Raw genomic sequence first — 12,840 nt, forward strand, 5'->3', positions numbered from 1 at the left:
ATTTTTCCTCATATCTATGTCGATTTCTTCATAAAGGTTCCTAATGTATGGGAAGCTGGTATATTTTGGTTTCGATTCGGTTTTTTTATCTTTTATTTTTGTTTGGTTATTAGTAATTTTATTTTCCCATTTATGAATCAGTCTGGTTGGGTACCCGTCTAGGGCAAACTTTTTCTTCAATTCGATGATGTGTTTGGGTTTATTAGTTTCTTTACTAGTTCTATTCTGTATTTTTCGGTATTCCATGTTAAAGATGTTTTGTTTTATATACAATGGTATATTTGAAGTATATTTTATTGTGGTGTTGATTGAACATGGTTTTTTAAAAGGTTCAAAATCTAATTCGTTTTCGTTTCTTGTTATCATGACTAACTAAGTATCGTATAACGAATTAGATTTTGAACCTTTTAAAAAACCATGTTCAATCAACACCACAATAAAATATACTTCAAATATACCATTGTATATAAAACAAAACATCTTTAACATGGAATACCGAAAAATACAGAATAGAACTAGTAAAGAAACTAATAAACCCAAACACATCATCGAATTGAAGAAAAAGTTTGCCCTAGACGGGTACCCAACCAGACTGATTCATAAATGGGAAAATAAAATTACTAATAACCAAACAAAAATAAAAGATAAAAAAACCGAATCGAAACCAAAATATACCAGCTTCCCATACATTAGGAACCTTTATGAAGAAATCGACATAGATATGAGGAAAAATAATATAAAACTTGCCCCAAAATACGTAAACCTGTTATCTAGACTTAAAGCGAAACAAAGAAAAAAGAAACAGACGATAAAAAAAGAAGATATGAAAAACATAGTTTACAAGATACCATGCACTTGCAAAAATACCAACTTCTATATAGGAGAAACAAAACGAAAACTCAAAATAAGAGTGAAAGAACATATAGCCGATTTAAAGTACAACAGACTAAACTCAGTATTCCATGACCATTGTGTGTTAAATAACTGTAAAATCGATGATACTAAAACAAGCATTTTACATAGAGAAAAGAAGACATACAACAGAAAATTCAAAGAAAGTGTAGAAATCATTAAAAATAAAAATAAGACCTGCATAAATACTAATCTAAGCATAAAAATCAATGAAAACTGGATTAAATTACTATAAAATATACTATAAAATAAAAAACTGTTTTACGATCTGTTACGTCATTTGCATAGCGACAAATATTAAAAATACTAAAAGCGGGAAAAAATAGCAATGGCCACGTGCTATGTTCTAAAAAAATCACCGCTAAACCCCCCGAATAATTTTATCGGAAAAGAAACCTATTAAAAAAAAAGGAACATTCCCCTGCTAATGCTCGACCAGACATATGCAAATTAAAAATAGATCGTGCTCCGCAGTTGAGGTGGAGGAGTACGAGCTCAGTGTTAGACAACACACCGGAAGACGAATCTCAGGTATGGTTTCACGAATATGATTTGTGAAAGAATAACCCCGTATACCTCTACAGACTGATACTAAACCTTCCTTTTTTATGGAATTTTTATCAAGATTCGTACCCTTGGACTATTACATCCGTCTAAACTACCGAATGAGGTACGGACCAGCTTTTAACGGTATACAAGCTCTTACCAGGATTTAGAAGGTAACAACCTCTAAAAAACTAATTATGTATACTGTCACGATATTTATTTTAAATATTTGTATATAGTCATCTCTCACTTTTTAATGTTTAGTTGGCTGAAGAGGGGCATCGGCCCGAAACGCGTTATGTAATAAAAAAGCGTTCCAACCGAATAAAAAGGATGAAAAATTCGCCCAGTGTTTAAGTTTACGTCACTACATTGTGTCTTCGAAAGATTTAAACCTGACAATGACTTTTAAAAATTGTTGAAAACATGTGTTTTATTTTAACTGGATTTTAGAAGTTTCTGTATTGTTAATGTCAATGTAAACAAACTTATCTGTTTCAATTCACCTAAATATTGTAAATATTTTATATTAATCAACTGTTAATGCATGCTAAAGTGAAAATTTCAGAGTAGGAACATTTGAATTTTATGTAAATTATTAATAAAGTTAATATACATCATAAAAAATTATTTAATTGATTTATCAGGACTGTAGTAGGAATTAGCATATTAATTCTATCAGTGAATCTTCAATAGGATAAAGATAAGATTGACATTCCTTAACCTGCACCCTACAATGAATTATTAGTATCTGAATTGGATTTGATCCAGATTTGCCACAATACAATGGTAGGCTAATACCTTACATAGCAGTCATCTGGTCAACATTGTTATATAAAATGATATCACATTGGATATTCAGCTGGAAAATTACTTCCTGGTTAAGATACTTGTGTTGACTGTAATAACAAAATTTAGAACTATTATGGTCTTAGCATCAAGCAGCAAAATTGAGACTTGATAGCATAAATTTATTCCAAATTTTATTCATATTATAATGTATTATTATTATAATATTATAAAATATTAAGTATGTTTTTAATTTAATTTAATATGATATATTTTTAGTACTCTAAAAGACATTCGTGAAGAGTTAAGTTCTGATGAAAAAAATTATGCAGTTGAAGAAAGTAGCAGTGAAACTGAAGAAATAATAAAGGTTAAAGAAAACATATTGGATTGTGAATCTATTATAAGTGAGTTTATTTTTTCATATTTTTAACTCTCTGCTCTGTGAGCAGCTTAAGGACTTAATATCTAGATGCAGGTTTTCAGGTTATTGCCAGGCTAATAATTTAATTGATCACACTATGAAGTTGGCTGAGAGCCATGGATGGCTGTGATTATAAAAATTCCCCAAAATGTCATGTTAGTTAACTTATTTGGTTACATAGTTCAAATTAATATGCAGGTGGTTCCAAACTATGGGGACAAACTTTGAGAGTTGATTGGATTCCTGGCAGGACAAAGAACAAAAATGATCCTATTAACAAATGTCTTGAAATGCACTGTTTGCCAGTATCTAGAAACTACCTTCCTCAGCAAATGAATCAGTTGAGGAGTGTTTGTTGTATGATCTATCCAGTTGCAAGATTCTAACCCTGTTGATTTTTACTTCAGGCTTCTGAAAAGTGTTGTATAGACTGAGCCAGTTCTCAATGTGTGGACATTGTGGAACAACATGTTGATGCCTGTAACACTGTTCAGATACAGTACAGAACATTTAACCTGTTGTGTGTCATTCCCAACATATATTGGGGTTGTGGTCAAACCCAATATATATCATTTCTGTGTAGGAATGTCTTTTTAACATCAGATGTCGCTACTTGTATGGAAATCCGAAAGTAGTGACTCATATCAAAAGAATTGTTATTTTATCTAGTTTATGCACAGCAGGATATCACAATTCTAGGAATAGTTGTTTAAAAGAAATTAGAAAGAAGAGTAGACCGTTAGTTAGACTCTGTTTTGATGTGGCAATGGCTGGGAGAAATAGCACTCTGAATAAGTCAGAAATGATTAAATTAAATAATTTAGGTTCAGATGAGTCTGAATTAATCAGCATTAATTCTCTTCAAAACGAACATTTTCTTCTGTTTTTAACGGTCATCATCAGGTTCTATTCATTGGAATGCTTGTAAGAGAATGCCAATTCCAAAAATTTGAAAATCGCACATCTTGAAGTTATGTGCATGCTCAATGTAGCGGTTTAACAAATTAGTCCTCAAACTGGCTTCCTATTTTAAAAAATTTTATGCATATATAAATTATGCAGACAAACTTGATGTTGATCTATTTTATTTCAAAATACACCCTGCACGCAGTGAAAATTTATAGATCTACAATTTAAAAATTGCAACCCAAAAGTATAAAAACTAGCTGTACATTGATTAATTTAGCTGTTATTCAGCTAAATTAATCAATGTACTGTATCTATAACAGTGGATGAAGTTTAATAAGCACTAATTTTTTCAGCTCAATTACTAGGCAACTTTATGCATGGACATTGAAAGTGGAATTTCAACTGTCCACACTTGAAGATGGCCCATTAACCAGGTCAAAAATATTAGTGTTCTTTAACCCTTGTTAAAGGTGAATACTTAAAATATATCTCAGATAATTAACTATGGGTCCATTCTGTATTTGTAGAATTTTGTTATTAATTTTATTTATCATAAATCTACATATATAAATGAGGATGTTTGTTTGTTCTCTATGCACTCCTAGGCTGTTAAGATACTTTTAATTTAGATAATGTTGTATGTACCATCCAAAGATACTGATTTTTTAAAATTTTTGTCCATATTAGATTTGCTGGCCTTACATATAGTGCAATTTATTGGCAAAAAATTTTTTAAAATAATAAACTAAATATAATTCATACAAAAAGGATATAATTTTAAAAAATCTAATATTATATTCATTTAATTACTGTAACAATAATATAGTGCAAAGTAGATTCAATATATCAGTATTGTAATGCATTTTTGACTCCACACAGGTGAACGTTTTGTAACATTCACCTGTAAGGAGTCAAAAATATTACACTGTGGAAACTATATAAGTACAGTTATTTAATTTTCTACATCTAATAACTCGAGTTTTTTCATTACTGAATGGTACTTTATTAATTCTAATAAATGTGCCACCCAGTGATTGAGTGGATAAAACCACTGAACACTGGTAGTTAGTTGTGGGTTCCTGCACCATCAACAAGTTACATGGAGTTTTCTGGGTTATCTTTATGTTAGTAACATCTAAATAGGGGCCAAGTTTCCCATAAAAGTCTCCCTGGGCGGCATCCTTCTTGGTAGGTCATCATGTGTTAGGCACCTTCTCTTATTAAATTTAATAAGAGATGGGGCTAATGCCCATCTTTAGTGCCAAATTACTAGTATTTAATAATTATTAGTAGAGGTAATGTAGCCTGATTTAATCCAGTAATTCTTTGGCATTAATATAATAACCTTCAGACTTTAAGGTGTTTATATTTGCAAACGAAGGCATTAATTACATTATATTCAGAATAATTAAATTTTATGACAAATATATATCAAAATACATTGACTAATTATATAGTTTTGTTTTAGGTACATATTCCACTACCAGTAATCTTCCAAAATTAATTACTGAGCCTAAAAAGGTATTTGTTTTTTATAATTCTTAAATATGTGAATTTATTTAATAAAATATTACCATAAATTATTTACTTTTATATTCTATTAAACATGATATAACTTAAAGCAGATTACATATGATATTTGAGGAAATTTAAAATTGTAATTTAATAAATAGTTTACTTTTTAAATATTTTGAAAGTTAATTTTGAAAAATAGTTTTTAATAACAGTGTAAATATGAGATATTGACATGCTATGAGCTGTAATCAGCATTATTTATATGATTAATAGCTACTGACATTGAAAATCAGACATTTAAATACTCTTACTTGTTAGTGAAAACTTGTATCTACAGTGTAATCAGTTTTTTAGAACATTTTGCAAGTCTTAAGACCTATTTTATTGTTATGAACTGTTTTCCTAGTTCATTGGAATGTTTAAGCTAAGAATTCTTTAAAGAAAAGCCAAAGCCAATCTTAGTGTTAATTACCATATTTCTGCACAAATAAGAAATGCTTCTACATGTGAAAATTACTTGTTTTGCACTTGAAACTCATGTCTTGCTTCAAATATAAGAGCACACCTGACGTGTAAAAGCATGCTCTTTTGTGTGCCAGCTTGTTAAGGGTGTGTTTGTATTAGGGCCATTGAGAGGGAAGTATTAAGAACTTTTCTTCTGGTCCAGAGAAAAGCTGGGGATCTGGTGGTTACCATTAAAATTAATGTTATTTTTACTAACAAAATATAAAATCTTTAAGATTGAATTTTATTAATATGGAAACATTCTACATATTTCATTTGTTCAAAAAATAGCAAAAGGTGGTCTGCTCCTACCATGGGCTCCAAATAAGTATTTGACAGTCTTGGTTCTTATTCTTGGATATAAGAGCATGCTTTTATTTACTTGGAAATAAGGTAAGTCCTGTTCTTAGTCCACTACTGTTGGCTATTGATGTTAGAGCCACTACAAACTAGCTCTTTGCGAGAGCAAAACACTAGCAAACATGCACTAGCACAACCAAAAATATCAAAGGCTCCACCCCTTTCTTGCCCACGCGATTTTTCTTTTGCTAGCACAGTGATAAGATGAGTACGCTCGCTGTTCACAGAATTCAACAGCAAGAGCAGTCATGCTAGCAAGAGAGAGTGGGGAAGATGGATGACTACATGAACATGTCACATGTCAAAAAAGAAATAATAGAATTTTATCGATGTACATAAATTACATGATTAATACATTCAGTATTGAAAATAGTATAAACGTTGTTTTTGGCTAGTTAAGCCTAGTTAGGCTTAATTAGTAGGCATGTTTTTCCCATGCTGTTTCAAAGTTTGGAGCGAAAACTGACTGATTACTATAGGTTATAATACAATCTTTGTTCTATAGCCAGTCCACATCTGTGGAATCCATGTCATGTGGATTATGTTACACAAGCAAATGTTGCATAGTTCGCAGCTGCTTCATGCCCATGTAGCTTACCTAGCAAAAATGGCTCATAGTCTCATGGGAAAAAAGGCGGGGCTTGGGAGCGTGACCGAGCGTACGCTAGCTCCCACTTCTTGTAGATTGCAGCGGCTCTTATATTCTGTTCCACTGAGAGCAATTACAGATCTGTTGGAGTCTGAGTTGCCTACACAAGAAAAAATAAACTTTTTTATTCTCTTAATCCAATGTTAAATAAAGTTAATAAATTTCAATAAGAGTCATTTTAACAGTTTATTGTCATTGGCTTGAATATTCTCTGTTATATATTTATATGAGATGAGAAGGTGAAGCACAAGCATTGAGTACAAAATATGTGATACTATCCCACAGTTTATTTGTTCTTAACATTCTTCTGTTGAGACTAGAATGCTGTAACAGTGTGGATTATCATCAGTGGATGTCAGTGAACCTGCTTTTAGTATTGGTTCCAGTAATCATTCATTCATTCATTCATTCATTCATTCATTCACAAGGCATTCTCTGTATAGAGGGTTGCAGTTGATGGACAGTTCTCCACTCTTCGTGGTTGTAGGCTTTTCTAAGCTTGAGCCAGTCCAATTTTTGATGTTTTGCCAAGTTAGTCAACATAATGTGTGGATCTTTGCTTTCTTCTGTTGACATTATCATAACTTTCACTTTGTTCACATATATTTTCATTTGGTATCTTACTTTTCCCATTTCTTTCAATCTATTTAGAATTTTTTGTAACTTTTTTGACAACATTGCTCTGCTATGCTGATGATATAGCAGAGCAATGTCGTCAGCATACATAATGGTATTGATAAGGTGTCCATTAATTTTTACATCTTCATCTAAATTTTTGAACACTTCTTTCATCATCCATTCACTGTAGATGTTAAAAAGTGTTGGGGACAAACCACATGGTGGACAGAAGATTCAGAAATAATCCATTTAGCAGAAGGATGGATAGGACCTGTCTTAGATCTTATTCCTTAATAATTAAGAAATAAGACAGGATAAGTCTTTGTGTTAATTATTGCATTTTTAAATCTTTAGTTGACTAGAATGTAATCAATTTGATTTCTTGTTTTCTTCTTCTCTTAACTCTGGAGATCTCCATGTCACCACAGATTCATGGTGGTTTTCTGTTGCCTTCCATGCTTCAGCTCTTATATTTATTATATTAATAATTATTCTTCAATTAATTAGCTCAAACAAAACTTTTCAATTACTTCAATTTTAAACTCTTCTATTCTATTCTCTTCTTATAAAATTAATCAATCTTATTAATATTAAATATTTCCAAAATAAATATGACAGGTATAATGAAAAACACAAAACAAACATTTATTTATGTTCCACAGAGTTTTTACAGAATTGCTTGTATGAAGAGAGACTATGGTTTCACAATACACATATCTAGTGACTGCTATAGTTTTGATGTTTGAATTCATTCAATCCAGTAATTATATGGATACGAAATGTATTTTTAATTTTGAAACAATGATTATTTTTTACATGTTGAAACTTCCAATTAACCTTTCAGCAGTGGGTGAGTAAGGTATCTCTATGTAGTGAAGAATAATCTCTATCTCTATGTAGTGGAGAATAGACATGGGAAATTTTTTAAGTATCTTTCTATGCGTTTTTTCTCATTACTGTTTCGGAAAAAGATTTTGTGAACAGTTATGTCTAGTAAAGAATAATCTTTTTTTATTGTTACATAATTCTTTTTTTATGTGAATTTTTTTTCACGGTACTTTTTGGCGATATCCGCAAAAGAATTTTGTGGATATTGCCACACGACCGCCCTTGACAGATATATCCATCGGTCACTGCTGAGTGGTTAAACACAAGTAAATGTTTTGAATGAATAATGTGATATATTGATATAATCTTCTAATTAAATTTTGAATTATTGATTAATCTGATTCCAAATTTCCATTAATAATAATATTTATTAATAATAAAGAATAAACTGTTAATAATAATAACTCTGTGTTTTAAAATAATAGATGTTAGAGCAATATTACATATAAAAACATTGTTAATTAATGCAAATTAAATCTGATATATGCCACAAATAAATTAATAAGATGCTATTGTTAAAGTATACTTCTTGATTTAAATCTTACTTCATAACATAAAACTTACTTCACACTTGCATAAAAGTTTTAAATTAATTTTTTCTGTAGGAAGGCATCAAACTTTCTCAAAAGACTGGTGTACCAATTAATGTCCTTGCAAATCGAGGACTAACAAAACAACAGTTAAAAAAATTACAGAAGAGTCATGTAAATGATGGAGACAGTAGTGATGACAATGAAAGTTGTGAAGATAGATGTGACAATCAATCAACTGTTTACACTCGTCATTCAACAGCAAGCACAGTTAGATCCAAAAATGAAACACCTGAAGAAAGGAGAGCTAGAAAAGCACTCATTAAAAAGATAAGAAAGGTATTTATGATTTTCTTGAGTACTGCTATGCTGAATTTCTTTAAACAGATTGATTTCAAAAGTTAAAATATAAGAATTGCTCGTGAAAAAATAAATACTTTTTAATATAATTTAGAGATTTTACTTTAACAAGATAAATCCATTCACTTTAGTGTTAGCTTTGCAACAGCCAAAGTGATTCACTTAAAACGAAAGATTATTTACAGTAAAAAGAATACATAAAAACATATCTTATTAATAAAAATCCTAAGTGATTTTCTCCTAAAATCCTATGTTATACATATTTAACTGATTTAATAAGGTTAGAAACTGAAGAAAAATTAAAAATGAAGCAATTTCTGATTTATGTATCAAGACTTGAACACTTGTTTAAGAATGTTTTTATAGAATATTGAGGATCTAGTTAAAATTGCTCAAGAATTACTATAAGTTGTGATAATTGTTATCTTCATGGCAACATTCTATAAAGAACTTTATGCATAATTCTCTTTAACACTGAAATGACTGTTTTGAAATGAAATATGAAGATTGTTCAAAACGCACCTCCAGTTGGTTAATTTTTAATCTGCTTGGAGGCATTGTGACCCCGGAAACCTTCCGAGTAACATGCTTCAACCCGCTTGTTGATATCTTGTTTTGGTGATTAGTTATGGCTGTTTATGTGAAGTGGTGTTCGTGGGGTTTGGCAAAAATCGAATCTGCTGAAATGAGCTCTTTGAAGGAGCAATGTTGTTCTGTGAAATTCCATGTGAAACTCAGAAAATTCGTCACAGAAACTTTTGAGTTGATTACCAAAGCTTGTGGTGAGGATGCAATCTTCACAATGGGTGGGGTGGGTGAAACATCCTCCCGGCCCTAAAAAAGCTTGACAATTTCGCTCAAATGTTAAGGTGATGTTGGCTGTTTTTTTTAATACAAAGGGGGTTGTGCATCACGAATACCTACCTACAGGCCAGACAGTCAACACGGAGTACTACCTGGGGGTTATGAAATGTCTAAGAAACAGGATCAAGTGAAAACGGCCTGAACTTTAGAGGAGTGGCGAGTGGTTTTTTCACCACGACAATGCATCGGCCATTCATCCCTCAGAACTCGTGAGTTTTTGGCCAAAAACAAGACTGCTGTGCTTCCCCACCCACCCTACTCACCTGACCTGGCCCCATATGACTTTTTCCTGTTCTCCAAACTGAAAAACATGCTCAAAGGAAAAAGATTTGTCACCATTCCAGGGATAGAAAAAAAACGATGGAGAAACTTATGAGCATTCCAGAAAAAGTGTTCCACAAAAAGTTGAAACACTGTTGGTATAAGTGTATACTTTGGGGAGGAGGAGACTACTTTGAAGGGGACCCTGACAAATAAATTGTAAGGAAAGTATTTTTTTTTTTTTTTTTGTAATAAATAAAGTCCGGGAACTTTTTGAACAACTTTCGTACATACAATACACTAAATTGAAGTGGCTTTTTTTGCAAGAAGATCAATGAAAGGTTGGAACTAGTGCTACAACTGGGTCAGTGTTTTTTAGGTCAATATTAGTTTTGAAAGAACGTTGAACTTTTTTTTCATCTGTAGACATTCTGATTGCAATCTATATTCCTACAAACTTAGGAAAAGGGACATACTGTATTTATGCATGTATAGGCCATCCTTGTTTACCCTAAAGTTTTTGTCCAATGTTAAGGTGCAGCCTGTACTCAAGATAATGAATAATTTTGAAACAATTTGAAATTTTAAAGCAATTTATTATCATTAATTGTCTTTGCGTACCTTAGGATTTGTAATGAGATTATTTGGTGGTTTTAGGCCACCGGGGAGTGAGAAGTAAGAAGGAAAAGCAAAAAAAAAAGAAGGGAATTGTCTGAGGCCCATCTAAGCAATAATGCTACAGGACTATAAAAATTATAATCAATGTTAACCCTGCGTTAGTTGCAAGGAATCGTTCTCTTACTTAGGTCGCATGGGTCTGTCAGACCCGCCATTTTTATTTTGAAATTAATAAATTTTTTTTATCGCGTAGAAAAACTACAATTTTTCCATTAAATTCTACGCTTTGTTTTCTATTTAGTAGTATGAATTACTTTTGTATTGACAAAATTGTCTTTTCAATATTTATTTTTACGTAATTTGATGAAAAAAACACAAAATAATAAACATATCAAATTTCAACTCGCTGTAAGTTATCTGACGTTTCACCGATAATCATCGGGTTTGTTTGCAAATGGGGAAGAAAGATTACTCATTCGTGTGAAGTCAGTAGAAATTCAGTACTACTGCTAAAAATTTTTATAATAGACCTCGCGTTACACCCTATCGCGAGAGTCAATAAACATTAATTGTTTTATGGCTCTATTAAAAAATGCTTTTTTCTGGGTTTCAAATCGGCTAATTGATGTGATATAGTCGTGTGTTAGGCTTAACTCGATCACCTAATTCAAAAATTGACATCAGCCAAAATATTATTCAATCTATCAAAATTCTTTGTTGATACTTTAGATATAAATGTTTTCTCTGCACGAAATGAATCAATTGAAAAAATGAGAGGACCATCAAAAATTCAGCAATTAATGACATGTTCTCGATTCTGTAATTTGTTTTTTTCATAATATAAAATATTCACATAATAAAACTTTAAAAAGGCATCCATATCAATATCTGAATGTTATCAAAATGCAATGATCAAAAATTTTATAATTATCATAATTTAGTTTTGAGTTTTTTTGTCGCGCTTTGTGTATCGCGCGACAAAACAGTCGCTACGCGATCAAACGCAGCGATTTCATTCATAATTACTTGTTATGTAGATCGGGTTAACTTTTTAGGTTTGTTTTGTTGTGCCGCGATGAAGAATGAATAAATAATAAAGGCAGATTATAATTAAAAATATTTTTATCAGATTAATCTGGATTATTAGATTATAGAATAATTATAGCTATGCGATATGATTGTCGCGTAGTTGTAATTATTTTCCATATATCTAATTTCTTAATGTTTACTCATCTGAACACTGTCGAACATTTAATTAGCAATTTATAACTCATAACGCGATTAAAACAAAAGAATTTATAGCGATTGTGTAAATTCGATTACCAAGATCATTTCCGAGGGGGCAGGATATTTCCCGGAATTTTATAGCTAGACTGTTTTCACAAGTTTCTGATTAGTTAGTAAAAGTGAAAAAAAGCCAACTTGCATCGCCTAATAAACGAGGAATAATCATAAATTAATTATAAAAGTGATAAATAAAAATTATATGGTAAGAATAAAAAATAATTAAAATAATTAAAAATTAATTAGACATTACTTTTAAAAACAATATTATAACAAAAAAAAAACAAAAATATAAATATACAAATAAATAACGATATGATAGGATTTAATAGACACCGCGCGACAACTTAAACGTGATAAAGTTATTGCGGCACTCGCTATCGGCAACGGCGACAAATTAAACGATCTTTTTTTACCCCCATCATGAGTCGCATGGGTCTGACAGACCCAAAGTATTTTTTTTCTCAAAACTGAGCGTTGCTATTCAAAAAATTTAACAGCATGGTAATCCGGTTAGAAAGTTAGAAGAATATTAATTTTTTCAGATTTTTTGGAAAATATTCAATATTAAAAAATTTTAACTAAAGTTTGCGCCGGGTCTATAAATTAATATAATGGTTAATACAAAATGGCAGTCTAACCACCCACTTTAAGACCAAATTGCTTTTCATATTGTTATTAATAATAGTTAAAAATGTTACAAATCTAGAGATTACTTATCGTCACTAATCATCAATCATATTCCTTACTAAACTTACTAAGTTGGAAGGCCACAAAATTGAGAAAGTAAAGGTGTTAGTTTGCTCTGA

The 12,840-nt window shown here is 31.0% G+C and overlaps 1 protein-coding gene across 1 annotated transcript in view; it reads left to right on the forward strand.

Moving 5' to 3' along the window:
• The window catches only part of LTV1 (LTV1 ribosome biogenesis factor), a 35,267-nt gene that overhangs the window by 21,787 nt on the left and 640 nt on the right, over nt 1–12,840 (forward strand). Inside the window, exons 8-10 of the mRNA XM_067264576.1 lie at nt 2,527–2,654; nt 5,049–5,101; nt 8,720–8,983. Coding sequence (XP_067120677.1) covers nt 2,527–2,654; nt 5,049–5,101; nt 8,720–8,983 — 445 coding nt within the window. The remainder of the gene's footprint in view (nt 1–2,526; nt 2,655–5,048; nt 5,102–8,719; nt 8,984–12,840) is intronic.

This window comes from Centruroides vittatus, unplaced genomic scaffold, assembly GCF_030686945.1.
Source record: "Centruroides vittatus isolate TY-2023 unplaced genomic scaffold, ASM3068694v2 contig_19, whole genome shotgun sequence".
NCBI classification, from domain to species: domain Eukaryota; kingdom Metazoa; phylum Arthropoda; class Arachnida; order Scorpiones; family Buthidae; genus Centruroides; species Centruroides vittatus.